General features: G+C 40.1%; 1 protein-coding gene across 4 annotated transcripts in view; it reads right to left on the reverse strand.

Moving 5' to 3' along the window:
- Window positions 1-16837, reverse strand: part of LOC145997402 (uncharacterized) — a 455282-nt gene extending 438445 nt beyond the window's left edge. For all 4 annotated transcript variants that reach the window (XM_083134406.1, XM_083134404.1, XM_083134405.1 and 1 more), the window contains exons 1-2: window positions 16672-16837; window positions 4114-4159 (exon numbers count right to left, since the gene is read on the reverse strand). In XM_083134406.1, the coding sequence (XP_082990532.1) occupies window positions 4114-4159; window positions 16672-16728 (103 nt within the window). In that variant the 5' untranslated portion in view covers window positions 16729-16837. The remainder of the gene's footprint in view (window positions 1-4113; window positions 4160-16671) is intronic.
- Between the last annotated feature and the right edge of the window lie 9402 nt (window positions 16838-26239).

Consider the following 26239-nt stretch of genomic DNA (forward strand, 5'->3'; position numbering starts at 1 on the left):
CAGCAGTTATTAAGATAAAATTGTGATATAAAGATAAGATTTCGGAGAATGCGTCGATTTATTGCATATACTTTACAGAGGAGAATTAAAAGAATTAGTGGAGTAAGCAATCGAGTAAGGCGAATGTTCCTAGTGGCATCCGATACGAAACAGCAGCCAATAGGCGGCGGCGCTGCAGTCACGTGAGCTTGTGAACTCCCAGAATTCATATCGGCAGCGTCGCTGGAGGTGAGCTCGGCCTGGCACGGTTGAGCTTCGGCTGTGTTCGGAAACTGAATTGCTCGATTTTCTATAGGTTCGGTTGGAATTTATTAGCAGATACCGGCCCATATTTTTCCGGAATTTAGTATTTCACGGGCTCCGCTAAAATGTCGCGCAAATCTTTCGCGGACTCTAAATATCCTGTAAATTATGCAAAATTCGAAGTTTTCTTCTATTTTGTACCAGTTTTGTGTGAAAAAACTGAATTTTGTGATAACATATAACTTAATATTGCAGTGGCAACGTCGTCGTCTTATAATCAAGAAGTTCCGAATTCAGTATCCGGTGGAGGCACATTTCACATTGGTTCGGATCTCACTTTAAACTGTAGGTCCAGTCTCGATTAGCCTATCTGTGCATAGAGAAAGTGGAATTATTATTATTATTTTGAAAAAACTTTTAATTATTACAATTTTCAAGGTATCGGTACAGCCCTAATATCGACGTATTCTCCGAAATTTCACCTTTATATGGATATACGTCACAATTGTGTTTTGTAACTGCTGTCACAACCCTTAAAGCTACGTACATCTTGCGATGAAAACTCCAATGCTAAAGTTTACGACCAAACCACGTGACAGTCTTGTTTGGACTCAAATCATGCTCAAGTTATCTGTTGTGACGTCACCACTAATATGGACTGAAAGAACCAACCAAATCCCAATTTTCTGCGTTTATTTCTGCTACTGTTCGACGAATCGCGATGATGGAGGAACATTCACCCTTGTCCAAGCCGGGAATCGAACCCGGAGTCGTGAGTCGACCACTGGACGCACACATTCACCGAGACTGTGAGATCTCACTGTAGAAATATAGGGCCTCCATGTGAATCGAACTTACCCCCCCCCCCCCCCCCCTACCTTCAATCTTCACATAATCAGCTGACTTAGATCCCTGGTATAGCTGTATTGGACCCATCACTTGGCAGCGCGGCTTTCTGACGTGAACCTTGTGGCTACTTCGGAGGGGTTGGCGCATGCGCAGTACAACAAAATGACGGGAGAAAACCGCAACCAATGCATCCGCTTCCACCGTGGACCTCCCCGATGGTGTAGTGGTAAATTCCATCATCTTGTAATCAGGTGCTCCCGAGTTCGATACCTGGTTCAAGTACGTAGTGGTTCGGACACCACTTTAAACTGTAGGCCCAGTCCCGATTAGTTTATCTGTGCATAAAATGGACTTCAAGCTCAAAGTTTGCAACGTGGCTTTTTGAAATGAAAGTTCTGTCACCCCACACGGGTTTCTCAATTGGCAAAACAAGAGAGTAGTGCATGGTGCAAGTACGACAATCTAACTAAAAAAAAAAATGAACATCCAATTACACAACCATCCTACTCTGCGGCAATACAATCGGGACTTTCTGGGATGCAATCTGTAACTCAGAACATAGCCAATGCCTTATTAGCTAAGGATATGCCATTAACGAACTACAGATTCTATTGTGGACGGTACCCCCTCCCCCCCAATTGTCGAACACTACTTTGTCTATATGCTGATGACATATGATTTTTAAAAATAGCAAAGCTTCATCTGAAGGGGAAAATAACTTACGAGTCTGACTGTAGCAGAAGTGAGGACATGGCACCCAGCCACACCAACAGTACGCCACAGAACGGTGAAGTACAGTCTGAAAATATTGTCCATTTTCTATTCTGAGTTGGCAACACTCGGCGACAACGAACTGAAAACACGGAAAAGGAGGGAGAGATATGTTACGTTGTTTATTTTAGAAGTTGACATTCCGGCTAATTGACTCTGCTAAGCGATTCTTCCCCGGAACGGGTCCGCGAGCAATGATAATATTTAGCCAATAGCCGCATAGAGTTAAAGGGGGGAGAACACTCAAAATCCACCATCTTGAAGCTTTCAGCAAAGAATCTAATGGGACACACAACAGAAGAAAAAAATGATGTCATATACAACGCCATACTTTACCAGAGTCATTAGTCATTGCATAAAAATACGATCTGCTCTCCTAGCCGGTTATTTAACATCTAGATTTATGAAGTCACTCCTTCTTTTCCGCCCAGTGCTCTTCGCTGGAACTCTAGTAGTAAATAGAATGCTGTCAAGAGAAGAGAGTTGCGTGGACGGTAAGTGACTTAGCTTCCTTCACTGCATTTTTTTAGGAGACGGAAACATATTAATCCAGGGTCCTTTCCCAAGATTGACAGGAATTGATGAAGTAGGGGTGTGGTAAGGTTTAATAAATTGCTATTTGATCTAGCACCTTAAAAACTGCCCCGTTGTAGCCTCCAAAGGGACAAGCCCGGTTCGGAATCAGAGACAGCCTCGGTTCTGCCAAAGAGACAGGCACAGTTAGGCCAAAGAGACAGCTTCAGACACAGTCCCGGCTCGGCCTCAGATACACCCTCCGTTCTGCCAAAGAGAGATCCCCGATTCGACCAAAGATACATCCTCAGAGACAGTCCCGGTTCTGCCAACGAGACAGCATCAAAAGAGAGAGCCCCGGTTCGACCAAAGATACAGCATCGGTTCTGCCAAAGATACAGCATCGGTTCTGCCAAAGAGACAGCCTCGGTTCTGTCAAAGAGACAGCCGCAGTTAGGTCAAAGAGACAGCCTCAGACACAGTTCCAGCTCGGCCTCAAAGACACCCCCCGGTCGACCTCAGAGACACCCTCTGTTCTGCCAAAGAGACAGCCCCGATTCGACCAAAGATACAGCCCCAATTCAACCAAAGAGACAGCCCCGGTTCGACCAAAGATACAACCCCAATTCGACCAAAGAGACAGCCCCGGTTCGACCAAAGAGACAGCCTCGGTTCTGCCAAAGAGACAGCATCAAAAGAGAGAGCCCCGATTCGACCAAAGATACAGCCCCAATTCGACCAAAGAGATAGCCCCGGTTCGACCAAAGAGACAGCTCCGGTTCGACCAAAGAGACAGCCTCAGTTCTGCCAAAGATACAGCATCGGTTCTGCCAAAGAGACAGCCTCGGTTCTGTCAAAGAGACAGCCTCAGACACAGTCCCAACTCGGTCTCAGAGACACCCCCCCGGTCGACCCCAGAGACACCCTCTGTTCTGCCAAAGAGACAGCCCCGATTCGACCAAAGATACAGCCCCGGTTAGACCAAAGATACAACCCCAATTCGACCAAAGAGACAGCCTTGGTTCTGCCAAAGAGACAGCCTCGGTTCTGCCAAAGAGACAGCCTCGGTTCTGCCAAAGAGACAGACGTAGTTAGGCCAAACAGACTGCCTCAGAGACATTTTCGGCTCGGCCTCAGAGACAGACACAGTTAGACCAAAGAGACGGCCCCAGAAACCGCCCCGTTTCGGTCTCAGAGACAGCTGCCATAGCCTCAAATAATGTTCGGTTCAGACAACCCTGCATATCTGTTGAAAAGCGCAGTCCCCCCTCAGATAATGACTTGCTATGGCCTCGAAGTCTATGTTTGATCAAGTCAAAAACTGCACCATCAAACATGGCATAATAAATATAATTCATGTCAATGGTTATACATGCACTTACGTTGTTAAAATATCCTCAGTGAAATAAACCCACGGAACAGACCTCATGATCTAAAGTATCAGCTTGTCAAATTGTCAAACACGTAGCTTGTGAAATTTGGTTGAACCACCAATTAATTGGGTGTCCATCTGTAAGTAATCTACTGACAAATCCAAGAATCGAAATCACAATAAACAGCATCATGGTGGATGAAACATCTGATTAAAAGATCCACAATGATTACTCTAAATTACAGCATAGGTCACAACTCGAAAAACTGAAGAACACAGACATATCTGTAATCCTCTTGTTTAACAAAGCAGAAAGCTTCACTGGAAGGAACAAAAAACAAGTGAACGCACGTATGCACACATACCTGCAACTGGAGACAACTTCCGCATAACACACCATCTTGACTTCCACTGTAAATAGAAAGGAACAATATGCAATCAGTTAATGCATCCAAGCAGATGGAGTTAATTCTACCGTAACTTATGTTTCCACAAACGACGCCCTCAAGGAATAAAGAAGTAACGAATGCGAGTGTTTTCTGAAACGCATCCATGCTTGCCTCAATTTACTAATGTGTATTACGTATATTTGTTGTCCGCAGTGTGGCGCCAGCAGAGTGTAACATTATTTCACCTAAGAATTTATCTGGTTTGCTTGCAGAATTGAGAATACTGTCACTATAAAATACCAAATATTCAATATCTTTAAGTATCCACTGTGCTTCATACAATAACTACAATCTTCTCGCAATATCAAAGTTTGTTTTCAGAGTTCTCCCTCAATATTAAACGGACCTTACTTTTGTAGTTGATTAGCATACAGTACGTGACGGTCTAGTGGGCCCTATGGTAGGTTGTGTCTAAAGTAGGAGAAACTGAGGACTCGTTTGACCTCCAACAGTTCTTGGAGGGGACAAAACCCTCATTTTCTTTCTGCATTTGGACACACACTTCAAGAATGAGCCCACTTGACAGAAATTAGGGCATGTTATTTAAGTACATTCACACAGAAACCCTGTGTTTGAAATGAGCTACATTAAAGTGCAGACTACTCTTTTAAGATCTGTGGTAGCCGGAGTCCTTAATACCATCTTACGTAACTAGAGCTTCAGATCGATCACATGCGCTCAATTTGTAACATTTCAAAAATCCATTTCGTCAGCATAAATTCAAAAGCTACAATCGATTATGGCTGAAACTCGCAAAAATTAACGTGATTACATCAGTGAACGAACTGATAAAAGATACATCATTCATAATGATTAATTGAGCAAGGATTAATAAATTGAGTACTTCTTAAGATGGATCGTTATCAGTAAAGAAGTCAATTGAACCACCGACAAAGTGTGTTGATGATGGTTCATGATAGCAAGTCAAACTATATAATTTAGTATATTAACAACAGCTGAATCTTACATGAAGTTATTATACATACAACTAACCATGACAAGACCGCAGCTGCTTCTAAAAAACACACACTTATTTTGAGGTGCAGACAACAAAGTTTGAGGGTATAGAATGCACAATTACTGACAATTATGTTTGGAAATAAAGGTGTTTTTTTTTAAGAGTGATAGAACTTTCGATAGGGATAGCTGTCATTTGATTTGTTTTGATGACATGTTGTTTTGTCATTTCATATCAGTGAGCATAGGCAAATGATCATGGAAAGACTGACGCCCCAACAACGTTTATAAATTGTGGAAATATATTTCCAAAATCAAGTTCTGTTCGCCAAACGTATAGAGCACTTCGGAAATATCAGTGCTGTCGGTGAATTGGCCTCCAAGATCATGTGACCTAACGCCACTGGATTATTTTCTTTGGGGATATGTAAAGTTTCTGGTTTATGCTGATAAACCAGCAACAATTGACGCTTTGGAAGCCAACATAACTCGTGTTATTAACGACATACGTCCCCAATTACTTGAAAAAGTGGTTTAAAATTGGACTGATCGAATCCGGTTCATCACAGCTAGTCGTGGTGGACATATGCCGGAAATTATTTTCAAAAAGTAAAAAAAAAAGTCAGAAAGTTATCTTTCAAATAAAAACACAATTGGCTTCAAACTTTTTTTTTTTATGGGTTTTATTTCAATTCAAAGTTCTATCACTCTAAAAAAAACACCCTATAGTATCAAGAAATATATACTGTCTGTCCTCTTATCTATAAGCTGCAAATGTCTAACAATCAGACTACTAAAATATTCAGGCATACGTAAAGCTTTAAAGTGGTCATGAAACATCTCAATTTCAGTTTTTTTGTTGTGATTTGTTGAGAAAAAAAATTACACATCTTCCGTATGGAAGAAGGGTAAGAGAAGGTATGAAGATGTTGATATGCAAGAAATGAAGTGTGTAGAACAATTGGTAAGGTAGTGGCTTTGAAGGCAAACAGCAGCATCTAGGAGGAAGAACTGAATAATCCCAGTCTCAGGAGGTGAGAGATTGCTGAAGGGGTCGGGTCAGAAAGAGAAAGATTAACAAGAAAGAGCCGCTTAAAAGGGGAATGTTCTTGATTACGATCAAAATTCGAACCCTCTAACTCTCTGCTTTGGATTTGAGTGCTCTGTGGAGCACCAGAACCCAGTGAAGTCTAGAAACCGCGCCAAGAAGCGGCGGGAAAGAACATCTTCAAGTATTTGGGCGAAGACTGCCAACACAGAAGCCAGATAAACTTCTGGCTCCGCGTTGCGGAAAAGTGTTTGTGGAGGGACTTACTTCTTTTTCATCGGTGGGCCACGTGCGCAATGCAAACACCTAGGACACAAAGTCCCCTTTTGTTTGAACTCACAACATTGGACGCGGGCCAGCCACTCAACCTTTACGAAACTGGAGCAGACATTCGATAACGCGTCTGCGGTCCGTTTAGGATGCGATGCCCCCATTTCCGTGAAGAGGTTGGCCTTTTTTTAATGCACTCTCGAGCCTGATGGGTTCGATGGAGGTGCATATGTAACCACTACACTCTTTGTAGTGGCTAAACTAATAGCAGTTTTTACTGCACTGCGAAAATTGAAGTATCGTCTGCGTATAGAGGTGCCTGAAATCTTGTATGGGAGTGAAAGGGCGGAAATTTCTCAACGTTTGTAAATCGTACGGGTTGGGAAAGTTGTTAAAGATAACGAACTTGCGTTCAGGAGGGGGGGGGGGGGCAGGTTCAAACCTCGCCTAGGTGACTTTCCACCCCAGCAATCGTAATGGAACTCGGGGCCGTTAAATTGATCTGATAATGTCACTGTATAAATTGACTCCGGGTTTCACGCGGCTACTGATCAATGTTTACCTGGGAGGAGGGAGAGTAATGCAATGAGGAGATTAGGATGTGTAGGGCCGTAAGACATCTCCACACACCGCATGTGTACCCATAGGACGATGCAATGGGCAAGGGATAACTTTTCTTTATTCTCGCGTATCATTTCTCACATCTAGTGGAAATAAGTTAGTTAGTGGTTAAAATGGAGAGCTTTGTAGTCAGAAATCTGAGTAAGCTACGAAAGTTTCACTGTGTTTCTTACTTTATCTATTTCATAAATTCATCTTCATCGTCCAGGTTCACAGGGCAAGCCAGTAGTAAAAAGTTACTAACAACACTATCTTGATTGACTAGCTCGAAATGTAATGCAATTAGTTTTTCGGGTAAGAATCTTCAATGATTTCTTCCTTTTAGCAACTTTCAAGGGGCAGCTTGAACTGAGAACACTCATCCCTTCTTACGGTATTTCCAGCATAGATGCGTACAGGACAGCCGACCACTCCCATAGATAGGCTAATCGGGACTGGTCCTACAGTTCAAATGGAACCCGAAACATTATGTGTTATGGTATCGAACCCAGGACCCCTTGATTACAAGGCGTCGACGCCATCACAAGCCACCGGGGAGGCTTAGCTAAGGAGTGGTTCGTTTCCAGTAGGTTGGTTACTTAGTTCAGCGATTAGTTGGAAATCGTGGGAAAAAATGTTTAATCTAACTATAGTGAAATCAGCAGTGGAATGTCTGGGTCTGATTATTTGGCGTTTTGATAGCATCTAGAGATCTGATGGCGCGGTGGTAACGTCGTCGCCTTGTAACCAAGAGGTCCTGGGTTGGATACCCGGCGGTGATTGCTTCGGATCCCACTTTAAACCGTAGGTATAGTCCGATTGCTTTCGAAACATCTCCATCTTCCTGTTCGAGTCCAGCAAACGAGCCTACCGACAGTGTAGAGCGTGAGCGGGAGAGTTAGCGATAGGTGCTGGGTTGAAGTGACGTCAGCGGCTCGCTTCTTGATTGGAGGCTTCGGACCTTTTGACTCGCTCCCAAGCTGCAAATGCAAAACGGACAGGGATGTTACGAAAATATTCTCACTCTACAGCCCCGATTAGCCCAGCTGTGGATTCAGTGGGTTACAAACGAACTCATCGCCGTGGTCATCCCGACGGGCAGAATCAGGCGACGTTATGCAAACGCACCGAGCAATTAATCGGCCTCATTTTGGCAAAGGGAACACAAAAGGAGCCAGCGCGATGCGGCGCGATTGTTTAGCGAGCGACGAAAGGGCAAGTAATCACCGCTTGCGAACAAAACGGTTTACGCAGAAAGCTGTTTGTCGGACGCCCGAAAGGGAGGGTGAAATGAGTTAATCGTTCCGAATGTAAGGGAGCCGGGAGAAAGGGGGGGAGGGGGAATTAATTAAATTTCTCATTACGCTCTCGCGATATAGGTTGGCGTTACGGTCGGGCTGGGCGATTCGCGTGGCGTCGCGTCGCCTCGTAACGCTAAGCGGAACTGCGCAATCGAGACCTTATGCAATGGCTTGGCGCTTGTCCGGTTCTTTAGCCACGATTTTTGGCAGAGATTGGTGTGTTTGGATCCAGCTTCGTGCATAATTAAGACTAACGGTGTGTTTTTCATTAGTTTCCTGCGTAGCCGAATAATCAGGGATTTCACCTTTGCTGAACGCCATATTTACAAAACCCATGCGGAAATCGCAACTCTGGACATGGATAATGGCAACAACCAATGGCGGCGCGTTCTCTTACATGACGCAACGGTTATCAGCTGTATTATGTAAAATGGCACAGAGCATGTAGAGAAAGTGTTCGTAGTGGCTAGGGTTCGGGCGGGGTCCCGGGTTCGAATCCTGAGTGGGTGTTCTTTGTGAGGTATCCTTAATCAATTTCATCACATCATTACTCATCCTCATCTTAGCGACTAGCCATAAGTGGCAGAAAAGCGAAGTAATAACCAAATCTATTTATCAATTCATCTTGGTAAGTTAAACGATGCAATTCAAAATTAGCATCATATATACGAAAGAAACGAACCACTGTAGCTCTGTTAGTATAGCATCTGGCTACAATGCGGAAGATCCGGGTTCGAATCCAGGACCGTCAAACGACGTAATTGATTGATTGATTATCTCTATTTTACTTCGCTTTTTGTGCCACTTTTGGTTAATTTGTGAAGATGGGGATGAGTGATGACATGATGAATGGACACTCACAAACATCCACGCCCAGCCGGGATTCGAATCCGGGATCCCTAGCGCGATGTGACAACCACTCCGCCACGGGGGACGGTTAATTAAACCAATCGCAACGGCTTATACATGTACTAAAAACTTCGTTACGTAGAAGTTGAAACGAAAGTAGTCGTGTAAAATTGGGTTATCCCATCGTGATGTAAAACACGACTTTTAATGAAAAGAAGTTGGCTGCCATTCTTTTTATCTCAATTTTGCCGCAAGATAATACAGCGTGTGCCGAACATTGTAGAGAATACATTTTAACTTCGCTGCGTGAACAAACATGTGAACATTTCTTGGCATAAAGTATTTAATTCTTTCTTCTGCTACTAAAAGAAAACTTATCACCATTCTGTAGATTTTAGGAAAAATCTTGTTTTATTTACAAATTGACAGAGTCATCTATACATCACCATTCGAAGTAAAATTTGTTATTTGAATTATGGTTCCTCTTTAAGTGCATTTCTCTACTACTGCCATATGTTATTGGTGGTAATAAGGATTTGTAAAAATGTTATTCTACTTGTATTGTATTATTTTACGTCCCTTTTAAGATGAGGATCACGATTCGATTACATTCAAGGGGTTCTCACATGGATGTGGCCAGAAATTAGGGGTGGGGGGGTCAGGCCACTGATAAAAGTTGAATAGTAGAAATAAAAACAATAATTATTAATATTATTGTTACAATTCATCACATAATAAATATTATTAACTAATAAAAATAAACTAATTGTATTCAAATGTGATGTTATTATTGTTATTAGAGAACCGGCACAACTGATTTGAATAATTATCTATTTATTATTATTATTTTGCATAACATACGATTAGTGTACTGAAATTCAGTTTTGTATTTTGTAATCCCTTTTACACATCTTTCAAGAAAGGCTTTAAAACTTAAGGAAACATTTTAATCAAGGTATAGGCTATATCGTGTGAGCTCACTCAAAGCTAAAATTTTTATAATTTTGAAATTTGTGGAACCAGTTATTTTGTGACTTAATATTCTGTAGAACATGACAATGCAACCTGGTTCCTGTATTTTTCACTCAATCTCTTTCGATCTAATGCATTTTTTTTACTTTTGTTATTCTGTTTGCATACTAACTACATGAACTTTGTTTCAATAAAAATAAACTTTCTCCTAAAATAGCAGCAACATGATATGAACTATGCCAATTTCACCGGGGGGGGGGGGATCCACGGACCACTTCGACTCCCCTCCCTTTCCCGACACCCAATACTAGCTGCCACAGCGTGCTAGGACACCAGGGGTTCAGAGTTCTGAATCCCGGCCTGGGCATATGGATGTTCTTTGCCAGTGTCCTTACATGTAATTATGTCACTCAACCTCATCAAATTAAATCCACGTTACATCAATTAGGCTGAACGGGACGCGCATTTTCTTTTTCCAGTCAACTTGTGAATGCGGTTTCATTTCTTGCTCTCTGATTGGCTGTTGGAAAATTACGGTGCTGTGATTGTGAGAATATCTTGTTTGCGCTGTACGTTAGGTTAGGTAAGGTTAGATTAGATTAGAAAGCAGCAAATTTGCGCTTAAAATAGTAAATAAGACATTCTCACAATCACAGCACCGTAACTTTCCAACAGCCAATCAGAGAACAAGAAATGAAACAGCATTCACAAGTTGACTGGAAAAAGAAAATTCGCGAACGGGACCCATTCTAAAGTTTTCATAAATCCGACTTCACTACTGAATTCCTGGTGAAATTCTAGCCCAAAACCATACCCCACATGCCCCCCTTCCCATTTAAGGAAATGAAGTTGAATCCAATATGGCGGTTACCAAGATGGCGGACGTTGTCATGACATGTACCAAAACGTTTTCCCCTAGGCCTAACATAGTACTACCATGACCAATTGCTGCAATATACACTCCCTTTCATTTTATAAGGGGTGGTCAGGGACTTTTGACTCACCCTGTACAGTATGAACCGAACTTGGGACACCTAAAGTAACAAATCATGCTGCTGACAGTATTATGTGTTATTGTATTGCATTTCTAAGTTTATAGGCGTCATATTGTTTTCGACGGAGAGAATATGTTGACAAACAACTGTGTTTACTCGAGACTCGAACCCAGAACCCTTCTTAGCCTCGAACACTGACTGGTAAAATCATCGTAAGCAAGTTAGGCTGCGACAGGGGTGACAAAACTATAGAGCAGCCATATTATTATACCCTTGATTGTCATAACGCAATCAAATTCATGAAAACTGGCCAGTCCGAATCTTGTTTCAGTTTTAAATCCACTTTATGCAAGCGTAGGCTAATCGGGACTGGACCTACAGTTTAAAGTGGGATTCGAACGACCACCGAGTGTTGAACCCTTGATTGCAAGTTGCGAAGTGGTTACCGTAGGGCACACCTTAGTTAGGGGTCGCATGTTCGAACCCTATGAGCCCCACCCTGTGGCCGAGCGGTTAGCACATCGCGCAGCGACGCCAAGGGTCCCGGGTTCGAATCCCGGTTGGGCTTGGTTGTTTGTCCATTCATCAATTTCATCCTTTCATCACTCATCCTCATCTTCGCAAATTAGCCAAGAGGCACAAAACGCGAAGTAAAATAAATTAAATCAATCAATCAATCAATCGAACCCTATGAACGGTCCAAGGCACGTATCTAGAAATATAATTCGGGGGCGGGGTGTCCGAACCAAGTGTCTTAGGAATCATAATGTTTAAATTAAAATAATATAATTTTATTAAATTAAATATTAATTAAAATATGTTAATTAATATTGTATCGTTGTTATTCTTCGAATAGGTACAAAAGGGCATAAGAATAGATATATAAGAGCATGTATTCATTATCTAGCTTACCTGTAGTAAAGATCGTAAAAAATATATAAAAATAATGAAGTTAATGTCAGAAGGCAAAAAGATAAAGAATTAAATATTTATTGAATATTAGAATGCTAGATCCACTTGGCGAAAAGTAAAGTTCTGGTTTAATGCATATAATCATAAACAGTAGTGTGCAAGCATAAATCTTTGGTACTCTCCTTAAAAGCCGTACGATCCCAATATAATCCTTGCCTTCCAATAAGTTCAGAGGAAATTAAGAGCCATCGATTATACAACAAATGCTAAACAAGTATATTGTCATTAATTTTGGTATTTAAGTCTTTCGGAAGGGGTCCAGATCCCTTGAACAATCCCTAAATACGTCCTTGGGACGTTCCACCCCTTTTCATGTGTCGTTAATTGACCACGCATTCACACAGTTACGATTAACCTAAAGGTTGGAAAATGACGTGGAATACACTAGATACATTACAAGCATATTTTTTTTCAAGGTCAAACATGAAGCTGTAAAGCACATATGCCTTAAAGAGCGTAATTTTCAAGGTCAAACATGAAGCTGTAAAGCACAAATGCCTTAAAGAGCGTAATTTTCAAGGTCAAACATGAAGCTGTAAAGCACATATGCATATTAGAAACGACGTTAAGAGATACTGCTATGGGTGACACTGTAGGAGGTGTGAATATTTAGTGAGAGTAGTCAGAATCAACAAGGCCGTCATACATGCTTCACTGGTTTGCTCCCCCCCCCCCCCCCCCATATCGTCGTGGAAATGCTGTCGACTTGTAATGCAGAGGACCGGGTTCGATCCGAACAAGAGGCATATTTCACGGGTTCGGATCAGTGATTTTCCTGGCTGAGAGGGAAAATTCCCTGTCGTATTCCAAAACAATCCCTTTCCCTCTTTCCAGTACATACAAAAAACGCTTGAAGATTTATCCGGAGATTTCGATAACGATTTTAGAAGGTTTGCACCTTTAGTGTCAAGTTAGTCCTTGTAAACACTTTGAGGAATGCGTGTCATTTATTGGTATGTTAATTGTGGTGGATAAATCCTGTATAGTCACGGACACTTCTAGATTCTAAAAATCCCATTAACTTTCAATGTGATTGTTACAACCCAGAAGTGTCCATGACTGTACTATGTACGTAATTTATTTCGTTTCTATTAGACACTAAATTTACAAAATGTGCTTTATTTAATGACTTCACCATGAATTAGAACTTGTAACTTGGAAGTTCTTATACTTTTCATTTCAATTAATCAGCCGAGTTCAGATTAAACCAAATACGGCATTTCAACCGATCACATCCCACTACAAGAGGAATAAGTGCACTTTACGCTCGTTATAGACTGATGGGAATTGGACCTACAGTTTAAATTTGGAACAGAGCTACTTTGTATTATTCCTGAAAAGGGAATCGAACCAGAGACCTCTTGAGAGAATATGTTTTTGTCTTTCAGTTTATTCCTGGTCTTAACGTTCCGTTTACTGCCACAACGAGAGGAATTATGACATCGGCATACAGTAATATGGTCTAACCAAGAACGTATTTAGGGGGTGGTCCAGGGGTACAGATACTAAAATTAAATAATGAAAAATATATTATTATAGCCTTTGTTGTATAATTTGGCTTTGAAGGACATTACAAAGAAGATTTATGTACAGTACTATTCAAAATAATATGCATAAAATATTAATCAGAAACTTGCTTTTCTTCAATACATGTAACATCATTTTTGTTAGTCGGTAACGCGTCTGACTACCATGCTAAAGGTCCCGGGTTCGATCCCCGGCCGGTTCAAATCCGGGAACTTTTCTAACGATGGAAGCGGCCCCGGCGCCCACCCAGCATCGAATAACATGGGTACCTGGGGGAAACCCTGGGGGGTAAAGGCGGTCAGGGGCGTGATGCTGATCACATCACCCCCACTCACGACCGGATCAAAAAGAGTGGGGGGCGTTACCCCCACACTCCCTATACGCCTTCATGGCGTGGTGCTTTGCACAGGGGAGCACTTTACCTTTTTTTTTTAATTATCCATCTATTTGATATTAATTTCATTGGTAGATCACTTGCTTTTATGTAAATTATTCCGATCTTAAGTACAGGTAAGCTACGTAATGAATATGCGCTGTCGTATCTCTATTCTTATACAATCTTTTCACCTATTCGTGTAATAATAATTTTATGTATTGTAATTAGTATTAATTTTATTTAATACAATTATTTTAATTTTATTACTATTCCTGAAACACTTGGTGGTTCGGACGCCCTCCCGAACGAATTGCAAAACAATACGCTAATCTCTAGAACGTGCAAGTCAGCTTGGTTCCTGTTTACAGTTTATTTTGTTTATATAAATTATTTCAAGTGAAGGTTAGAATTGATTCTGGGTGAGGTACCCAAATGAATTCGCACCTCCCAACTGTAACTTCGGGATCCGCCACTGAACTGAAGCAGCCGTGAGTAAAAAAAATGTGTAGTGTATGACGTCTAATTTCTTCTTCCTTTTTCTCTTTACTGTAATGTTCGGCATATAAAATTCTCCATACTTGGGAAAATCATTGGTTCGGATCACATTATAAACTGTAGATGTGGTCTCGATTAAACCTATGCGAGCATAAAACGGACTTCAATAAATTTCGAATTTCACTTATTTTGGTGGGGGGCATGTAGAAAGGGGGGGGTCCGTTCCATTTCATCGCCACCAATCGATATATAGCCACCACACTATCTCGTCTGGAAATCAAAATGGGCATAAAAATGAGCACAAATATTACTTAAAATAGAAAGTAAAGCTTCTGCACACAAATTTCTGAACAGCAATTCTGTTTTAGGCGTACCTAATTTAGTAGGAGTATATAACACGGCTGGGGGTTGGTCGGGCTGACCACCCGTCCCACTAATCTGGCTGCAGATCTACACGACCCCCTGGTGACCGCGTGGGAGGGAGGCAAGCAGTCGGTAGGTAAGCCAGGGCCCAATATTGGGCTGTAGCGCTATAGGGTTACTATATAATACAGGCCCGTAGCCAGGCAGGGGCCAGGGGGGCTCAGCCCCCCTAACAGGGTCGCCAGCCCCCTTGACATTAGTCAAAACTATTTTGTATTCTAATTTGTTTGAGGTGAAGAGTGAAAATGTAGACAGCAGATATTATTTTGTTCACAACTTCGTTCGTTCATCTTGTTTATGAGCAGAAGTCTAAGCAGCGGCAAGTGTTTAGAAGATTCTCCAGACTTTAGAAAGTCCCTTCATAGGGAGCCTTTTTATCTGTACCTTCCTTGCCCCTGTTGCAGCCACTCGTTTGACAGAAATCTGGGACTTTGATGTCATTATCCACATTCCTTCCGCATTTGCGTCAAATCTCAACAGATCCCAAGGTTTATTGCTTTGGCCGGGGGCGGAATGTACGTTAGGCACTATGATTGAAGTGTGTATTAAGGGATGGTGTCAGTAGCATTCATTAGCACTTCAAGAGATGTTTTAGAAGATATATATAAGAAAAAATACTAGTATTTGAATGATATTTCTAAATTTTATATTTTAAATTAACTTAATGACTCCGACACACATAATTTACCTTCATTTAATACTATTAAACTTTTGAAAATGGACTTGGTTTACAAAGCCCCCCTGATAAGCCGTGAGCCCCCCCTGGAGGTCAGTTCTAGCTACGGGCCTGATATAATATCTTTAGTTGGGTTGAATCCGTAGTCAACTCACGACCCGGTCATCAAATGTTCCGGTTTCGAGTCACGGTATGGACATGGTTGTTCTTTTACAATAGTCCCTTTCTCAAATTAATCTATTTCGCATATGCGGTTGTCAGCAACGGGCAGATTTTTGCCCCGTATGCCATTTTCATTCTTTGTATTAAAACATGGGCTTTAATGTTGTTGTTTTCTTCATCGTTTCGTGTTGTAGTGCCTCGTAATATGCACCAAGCACAATCTTTTACCAGTATTTTTCTCTTTCGTTATCAGTGATTTATGCACCCAAGACCCCCTCAAATTTCTTCGACGCCCTCAAAATTATTCATAAAAGACACAAAGTTTAGTAATTTTGGTTCTACTCAAAATTTCGATACTTTGGATTTCTGCACGAGCGTCCCTTCACGAATTTATCATCACACATCCTCCTCGTCGCGATTAGTTAAAAGTAGCGAAAAAGCGATGCAAAAATAAAAATACAAGAGAAATAAAATTTGTAAGAAGTGCCTATTACAGCGCTCTTTTTTTTTGTTTGCCTATTTTACACGTTTTTTGTGCTTATTAATCCGCTCCCTAGTCGTCAGCCTAGAGAGCCTAACAAGTGACGTCAAATAAGAATAAAAATTACACGCTATTTGGTACATGCCGCGTTTATCCTCTTCCATTTAACACTGTAAAAAACGTTGGTTAAACTATATTGCACTGGGATATTGTAAAAAGCAAGCAAATGCTCTATGTATGCCTGAATATTCTTGACCTACAACCAGTTTCCATAAAAATGGTGGAAGGAAAATGCCACACACGCGAAAACACTCTAAAAATACTTTCAATTTCTACAAAACTTACGCCAAACTTTAGTGTTGATATTTACCTTTCTCCCGTCTCGAAATTTCACAGTCCCTTCAATAATCGTGCTGCTATCCACCATTGCTGCACAAAGAAAATACTGTCAACACAAAAATAAACACAAACGCGATATTCAGAAACACGCTGATCGAGTCGAAAACTTCGTCCAACGCGAACCGTACACCATGATATCACCGCACCGACTGAAACGAAAAGGTCTACGTCACAGAACAACAGAAAACGCCAGCTCGACGATCGGCGCGTCATCTACCGGTCGAACTGGGAAACTTCGACTTTTCCTTGTCTGTCCTTTCGCTTCTGCTGGTTCGCTCGGAAGAAGGCAATGGGGCTTTGAAGATTATCTGCCTTTGATAAAGGGAAAAAAAGGCGTGTGTATGAAAAAAGAAAATACACAGGCAACGTTTGTTTTGTAAACTTCGGACTTGGCACTTGGACCAGCCGTGAGATAAGACAAGGAATGCGGAAAATCCTAGACTCGTGGGACAAGTTACACGTTGCTGACGTGTTTTTGTCGGGCATGTAAACAATAGGGTGTTCACGAAGTAAGTGGGTCTGATTTTCAATCTCGCCACCCAAGTTTCCGAGTTCGAGTCGCGGCCGGCTTACCAGAGACAGCGCCATGCCTTTATTTATTATTATTATGTTTTAACTTATAACAACCGATCAATAAATCAAATCCTATATTTGGCCATTTTTCTGCATTTCGCGTTCCTTTTCGCAGACGAGAAGGACCGAACGCAGGTGGTTGTGGCCACCACCGGCAATGGCGTACGCAGAGGGGGGACTGATGGGGCTACAGCCCCCTTCGAAATTTGAGAAAAAGAACATTTTTTAATAAAAGCTGTGAAGAACTCGGGAAAAACTAGAGTGGTGAATGAATTGTTGCTTTAAGTACATTTTATGCACAGATAGGCTAATCGGGACTGGACCTACAGTTTAATGTGGGATCCGAACGACTGTGCATCCACTGGGAAGGACGTATTGAAGGAGGGTCCAGGGGGTCCGGACTCCCCCTCCGAAAGATTTAACAAATACTAAAATTAAATATTGGAAAATATATTCGTTTAGCCGTTGTTGTATAATTTCCTCTGAACTTATTGGAAGACAAGGATTATATTGGGATCATACGGCTTTGAGGGACAGGAAGTACGTATTTAGGAGGGTGTCCAGGGGTCCGGACCCCCCGAAAGACTTACCAAGTACTAAAATTGAGTAATGAAAATATTAGCATTTGTTGCATAATCGATGGTTATTAATTTCCTCTCAACTTTTTTTTAATTAGAAACTTACTTTTCTCCAACTACATGTGAAATCATTTTTGTTATTCGATAAATATTCAATTTTTCATCTATTTGACATTAATTTCATTGCCAGAGCACTTTTTTTTTTGTTAATTATTCCGATCTTAACTAAAGGTAAGCTACGTAATGAATATGCGCTGTTATATCTCTATTTTGATAGCTACAGTCTTTTTACCTAATCGTGTAATAATAATATACTATTAATTTATGTATTGTAATTAGTATTAATTTGATTTAATATAATTATTTTAATTTATACATTATTATTATTATTATTATTCCTGAGACACTTGATTCGGACATATTTCTAGATACGTGCCTGTCCACCGGGTATTGAACCCGGGACCCCTTCATTACAAAGCGAAAGTGAGTACGTTACCACTACGCTATCGGGGAGGTTCTGAGTGGTATATGAAAAACCCTTTAAAATAACACTGGATTGCCATTTTTGAGAGTGGAAAGTCTTAAATAAACGAAATATCTTATTGTGTATACCTTTCCCCTAGAAACCAGTGTACAATACGTACTACCCACCTTTATAATTCCATACCCTCGTAACTGCCCCCCTTGGCGGAGTGGTTAGCTCATCGCGCTGCGACGCCAGGGGTCCCAGGTTCGAATCCCGGCCTGAGCATGGTTGTTTGTGAGTGTCAATTCATCAATTTCATCACTCATCCCCATCTTTGCAATTAGCTAAAATTGGCACAAAAGGCGAAGCAAAATAAAGCAAATCAATTAATTCCAGACCCTCGCCATTAAAATCCTGCGTTCATCAGCAACCACCGGCTCTATTATACTGCATTTCCAGAGACTAAGCGCGGCGATGTGGATGAGAGAATACGTACAAAGAGGTTTTCATATTGAAAGTAAGTAACGGAAAAATGTTCATTTTCCACAATAACATAGAAACGAAGTTATCAAGAATTATATTTAATTTATATTATATCTCATTTCCGGTTTAAAAAAAACAACAGGCAACAGCAAATGTGGAACCAGCGTTGCCATAAGCAATGAGCACAAAATCCCTTTCCATACAAATATTCATCTCAGAATAATTTAAATGTCTGTGACAAAACTATCATTTCAATTCATACAATAAAAACGTTAACTTACAAGAATACTAGGATTGATTGAATGAATGTGAGGAGTGGTTATCACAGAGCGCTACGTCTCTAAGGTTCCCGGGTTCGAATCCCGGCCTTCGAATGGATTTTCTTTGGGACCGTCCGTCTCTTCATGAATTTCATCATTTCATTACTCATCCTCATCGTCACGATTAGTCAAAAGTAGTAGAAAACCGACGCTGAATAACAAACATCGAATCAACTTTGAGTAAGGTATAGGAATTTGGAAAATGTTCATCACGTTTTTAGTTGTGATGTCAAAATAATTTTAATAGTGGAAAACTATTGATTGTTTCAGAGCTAAATTAGAAATTTTAATTAAATTAAAGGGATATATTTCAATTTCCCTAAATCTTTCATATTTTTTACAAAATTTACATTTTCCCTTTTCCCTCTGCACCAAGTGAAATTTCCCTTCGTGTTGCCGCACCTAGGTGGGACTAGATGTGCTGACCACTCGCTAACCAACGAAAAATCACCTGGCATGACCTGCCCTTCACAGACCTTTCGTTTCGCGGCTTCTAGTTTAATTTTGTTCAATTTGAAGGCAAGGCAACTAATATCTAACTAACTCTCTAGCCTTCTTAAACCCGAAGGTTTATGGCTGCAGAAACACAAGCTTCCCATCTACCCCTCTCTTGGGCAAGGTAAATCCAATCTTTTTCATCCTCACCGATTTCCTTTAGGTCCATCTCAACGTTATCCCTCCATCTTCATCTTGGCCTTCCTACAGGTCTCTTACCATCAGGCTTCCCAACGAGAATCCTGTAAACTCTTCTTTCCTCTCGCATTCGTGCCACATGGCCTGCCCACCTAAGGCAATTAATAGCTGTAGAATTCTCTCTCTCAATGTTGGCGACTAGGGGGATGTGGGGCAGATGCCCCCACTTCTTGCCAATTTTGGAAGTAAATTCTCCTTGACGCCCCAGTTTGGGAATTCAATCGCCGCCACTGGCAAGAGCCTTTAGGTTTTTATTGGGTCTGATCCGATACCACTTTGAACCGATACCGATACCCGTACCGATACCCTGACCGATTCACACCGATGCTTGTAAATTGTAACAATTAAAAGTTGTTGAATATAACGATTAACATTTGTGAAGAGCATTCCACTGCAATGTTATCCATCAATTTATGAGAGTTTTCTAATAAAATATTCAAGAAGTACATCAGAGTATTACAACACCTGTTATGCAATCAGAAATTGCAGTACAAAAAATCATTTATTTTAAAAAATCATTATTGATGATTTTTTTAAAATTTAAATCGGATTTTTTACTTTAAATCAATTTTTCAGTTTTAAGTTGCTTTTATTGTTTTTGACACCATACATATACATATATATATATTCTTTTATAGAGAGGCCCTTTCTAGTAAAGGCCCTATAAAACATTTGAACAGTTTCACTAAAGGAAATTAAAAAAATACACGAAAATATATATTTTTCGGTTTCTGATATTGTATATATGAACCTACTATGGAAATGTTTGTTGAGCGTGTTAATGAAACTATATTACATAATTTCAGTAACTTTTCTTCCAATAAAATAAAACATTCTAGATGTACTTTATAATTGTAACATTATATATACTCTTCCCTCTAGTCACTTAGTTCTACAACGTCTCTCTACTCCTGAAGATGTGACATACCATCACGAAAATTTGAATTTTTTCTTTGTCCGGTGAGTGTTTCCTCTCTCCTCTGTCTCTTTATATATATATATATATATATATATATATATATATATATATATATATATATATATATATATATATATATATATATATTAATGATAATGATACTATTTTCGGTTTAACATGATTAGTATTTTGTACATTATTCTACACAAAATGTTTGCAATATTTGAGTATAAAAATATTGAATTTTAAATCGAGAGAAATGTAACACCATTAAGCCTTGTTTCCATGATATGAAAAACTCAATATGCTGCCCAAGGCATATATTATATTATATTATTATTATATTATAACTCTCTTTTTTCTTTCTTTCTTCATTCTTCTTCCTTCATTTCTAATCTCTTGCTCTGTCCTTTTCACTCTTTCTAACACCTTCTTCCATTCTTTGTTTATCTTCAGTCCCCCATTCCAATTCATTGTGTCCTCTTCACCTTTCTTCTCTATTTCCTTGGCCTCCTTCCATTTTCTCACTAGTATTCTCTTCTCCCTTCCTATCTGCTTAGCCTCATCTCACTCTATGTCATGTCCTGTTTCTCTCGTGTGTTTAAATATCGCATTCCTCTCTCTCTAAAGTCGTACATCATCCCTATGTTGTTTCAAACTGTCTTCAATGTGTTCACAGTTTACATATTACACCTTTCGTATGAGCTTCCCATCATCAGTATACATATATATTTTGCACCTTTGCCCCCCTAGTTTTGGAACCCAATCGCCGCCACTGGTTGCAACCGTCCAGTACCAAACACTGAATGCACACCAAGAACAGATGTATATGAAATATGGGTCAACAATAAATAATCCATATCTTGTCCCTTTAAATAATGCAGCTGCCCCACGCGCCATTGTTGACTGTCAACAGTAGCAGGGTAACGCCCGACCATGAGTCAGCGAAGAGAGATTGGCGGCGTCCTTTGTTCGTTTTCCCGCGTTGCGAATACTTCTTGGAATCAAGCAGAAACACTTCCTTTCGATTCGGCGCCCTGTAATATCTATGCAAAATACCTTGGCCTAATCTTTGCATCTTGGCAACAACGAACAATGGTAGACAGGTTTAACAATGGTGGAGGGGACAGAATATTGTTGACAGCATACGTGACACAAGCTGTTAAGTTGGTTTCTTGTTGTTGATTAAGAAGTATTGAATTTGGTGTGCGTTCTGGGAACATGGCAGGTGGCAGAGCTTTTACTAAGGCGGCTGGGCAGCGGGTATGTATTGATAAATAAATAAAGCGACTATATTAACCCTCACTTGGTAACATAAATTTATCTCCTTTGTTCTTTCATTAGTAAGGAGGTGATTCATCATCTCAAAAGTTTCATACGCAATTTAAATATGAAAATACATGCCAGTTCTTTTCTTCAGAATTAATGCATGATGCATTACTTTATTCTATTGTAATTTATTTAAAGTTTTACAATTCTGAAATTACGAGGGATGATCTGAAAAAAAGAATACAAAGCCTACAAATTCCTTTAGTATTATTTTCCTGTAGTTTACGGTTATTACAAGCATAAGAAAACATAAAAATACAAGCCACCATCTTTAAAATTTAATATAACAGAAAACATCAAGAGACTTTGTGAAAACGATGATGACCTTGAATTACCTGATGATATTTGGGATTCATAATTTTAAATAAAAAAATAATGTGATCAATTCTTTTTGTATCTGAAATAAAAATAAAACAGACTGCTTCTTTTCACAGTTAAGTTGCTATATTACAACAATGTAACATTGACAACATCCATTATATAACGGATTCTTTTTGTTTAAAAAATTTGCTAACCATTGTTATAACTGTATCTTTAGACAAAATGAAAATAAATGTCTGATAAAGGGAGCGTGTGTTCTCCTGAAACGTCACAACGAAAAACTGTTTTCTTATGCTTGTAATAACCGTAAACTACAGGAAAATAATTCTACAATGCGAGCAAAGCGTACATACAAGAAAAACTAAAATTCCATTAGGTATTACCGTCTTTATTAGACGAATACAAAGGGACTCACGTGAAAGGAACCTTCATGCACAAAATGTTGACCATTTCACTCTGTTGGTTGACTAACTGCAGTGAACAAGTCACTGGGCGATGAGGTTGTCACGTCCCTACGCCACAATAATATAATAAATATCCACCTGTAACAGATAAGACGATTGTTAACAAGGAAAACGTGGTGGGAAAAAACTGAAGGTTCTGAAAGAAATAAGAGGAGAATACACTTTTGATTCCAGTCCATATTAGAAGTTGAAAACATTAGTCAAAAGATAAAAGGCTTAAAAAGTTATAACTGAAGGACGGAAGAGTGGCAGCAAACCCTTACAATGCTTATAACTTCTTTAAAAAATTGAAGAAAGTCTAGGAAAATCAGTATTCATTCTTGTGCCTTTACTGTCAAAGCAAATAATGCAAGATTTTCCTTTCCCTCATTACTTGTGTTCATGTAAGTTATTTTTTAAAAAAAAATTGTTATGGAATTAAAATACTGCATGATTTGAAAGGTAAATTTTATTCTCATTAGTTTTCAATCCTTTACTAATCTTTTGTAATGTTCCAAAGTAGAAATACAAACCTTTACATCACACAGTCTCTCTTAATGTATGAATAATGTTTGTGTTTTCACTATTGTCTCATGTTAGGGTCACCGTGTCTTCACTTGTGTGTCACAAATTTCCATGTTTACAATGAATGAAAGGATATAATTGGGGGTTTTGTTCCATGCCATAGTACCATACTGTCTATCAGTGTGCGAATTAAGCTTCTTGCTTTGGAGGGAATGCCACCTCAGTGGCGTGTTTGTGATTTCACTTTGGGGATATTTTGGGGGGGGGGGGGTGTATGCAAATTTATACATATGTTACAGTCAGTAAACTATTGCCTTCAGTTTCTAAGTATGTTAGAACATTGTCTCTAAAAGCTACATCATAAAATCGTGACAACATTTACACATAATTAGAAACAGTGTATTTACATTCTAAGAAAATTCAAACTCATACACAAAGAGTTATGGAACTAGTAACACCGAAAACTTAAACCTAATTTTCTATTGACAAGTTTAAGCTTAATGTCCACCTAACCTACCTAATCTACAAGTTTGTTGTGAACAACTTCAGCCTGTTGCTTTCTTTCGGTGAGTTGTTGAGTTGCAGAATGGTGTAATTCTCTAATTCACAAGGCTGCAAAATTTTCGACATGAAAATCTTTCGAACCATGATGGACACGAACAGTGGCGGCGATTGGTTTCCAAAACCGGGGGGGGGGGGCAAAGACAGTATATTTCCCTTTGTAGATAAAGTTTCGCATAATGCCGTGGCAAAAGTGGCGAAAAGTGGGGGCAACTCCCCCCCCCCTAATCGCGGCTACTAACCACGAATAATTTTTCAATTGAGTTTGTTACATAGTAAGGAAATGTACATAAACCATATACTTTCAATTCGATTTTCTTTGTGGAAGAGGGGGGGGGGTTATAAAATATCCCTGGCAGGGAAAAAAAATATTTCCCTCTTTTGTGGGAGAAATCCCTCGTTAATTCACACATATGTAATATGACTAACTTGTTAGTTCCAAACGCAGGTCTACATTATATCCATCGCCCAAACTTATAGCTAGCTGCATGTCCAGTCTTGTTATAATTGTACAAGGTCGTTAGTTACAACTTCTGCACTACAATATTTCCACGCGACACACACGTGTCCCTCAATAGCCACACACGCTCAGGTGCAGTGACGGAACATACGCAGAATTGCATTCTAACAAACGAATTTGCACTTCTCTCCCCTGGCAAGCAACCGCCATTATGTGCAGAACAGAACAAAAAAAGATCCACAAAGCAGACACGCGGCGATAGAGACATCTAGCGAGCAATTCGAACAACTCCCCTGGCGTTCATTCATTTGGGCTCTCCCACCAGACACAAGTTTACACCCATGTCAATAATTCATCTCCCTCCCTCCTCCTCTTCTAGGCCATTCATCGGGACGTCCGTCTGTCCCTCAGTCAGTCAGTCATTTCGTGCTTCTTCCTATAATGACAGCCTTCAGGCTAGACATCGCCAAAGTACCCGCAGAATATAATTGCTGGCTGCCAGCGGGGGGCAGAGGGGGCTAATGTTTGCGGAGGGGAGCACCAAAGGTAGAATCATTAGTGTTCCATTTTTTTCCCACCCCAACACAACGCAGCTGTGTGCAATTTCCCCCTCCCCCAATGCCCGTAAGTCTAGAGTAATGGACGTGAAATTGGCTACAGGGGTTGGACGAAAGGTGGGGCTGTGGAGGCTTATTGCTATTGTTTTTAACACTACCGAGAACAACAGCACAGAAGCACGGAACATACAAAATATTATAACTCAATGGTGTGATCAGAATGTTAGAAAAGGGGAGGGTTATGTGAACTCTTCTTTAGTAGTCACCCCTCATTTTGATTTTTTGTATCATGCCGTTGTCGTTGGTATACGAATATTCGGCCAAAGGGATGGTTATCACTAGGGAACGGAAGTTGATGACCTAAAAAATATAGGTATATGACCTATAGAATGTCCTAAAAAAATGGGAAAAATGACGTAAAAAATTCAAAAAATGACCATTAAATTTGTTAGTTTCAGGTTAGAAATTGAAATGGAAAGGAAATTAAACAAAATGCAATCTTGCTTTCAAGAAAAGAAAAAAAAGGCACCAAATGGTAGCACATGCACATTCACTTAAAATATGTAACGAGAATTTACAATGGAAACAACCGAATAATTTAAAACCATTTAATGAAGAAGCTCGTAAATTGCAATCCTGCGAGATATATAGGCCTTTGTTCGCCTTGGTGGAAAGACTCAAGAATATTACCAAAACGAAAGAAGTGACAAAAGATGACAAAACAATACACCGAATATTGCGAAAAATGACGGAAAAATGCCGAAAATCGGGGAAAATGACCTAAAACCTGAAAATTGGCAAAAAATGCAAAAAAATGCATTTTAAAATTACCTTTTTTGGGTTCTAGACGAAGTGTAATAGTGGGTATATTTAATGGGCAACGTGTCAGAGTTATCACACCTAGTTATCACACCCACCAACCCTTCCTTGGGCACGCCACTGCACCATATGCCTCCACCGGGAGCCCTTCACTGCAGTGAATAAATCACTGCCTGTTTTCAAGGGTTCCAGCAGTGGCGTCAATAAGACCTCCGCAACCCCCGTGGTGCGGGGAACGCATCACCTTCGGGGGCGCAGTAAGAATGAAAAATTAAGAAAGACCGATAGTTCACAAAAGTTTTCCTTTCGGTGTTAAAATATATATTTTTATGCCCCTACAACTTCAAACAGAAAATGTTAATCACTAGAAAAGTTGAATGTGAACCTTCATGAGCTGAATAGTTCAAGTCATTGATTGTATCACCGAAAGGTTGACGACAGGCAAGAAAATGCGTTGGCAATGTAGTTGTGGAATCCGCTACTAATTTCTGG

This window comes from Lepisma saccharinum, chromosome 13, assembly GCF_977018435.1.
Source record: "Lepisma saccharinum chromosome 13, izLepSacc3.1, whole genome shotgun sequence".
Lineage (NCBI taxonomy): Eukaryota > Metazoa > Arthropoda > Insecta > Zygentoma > Lepismatidae > Lepisma > Lepisma saccharinum.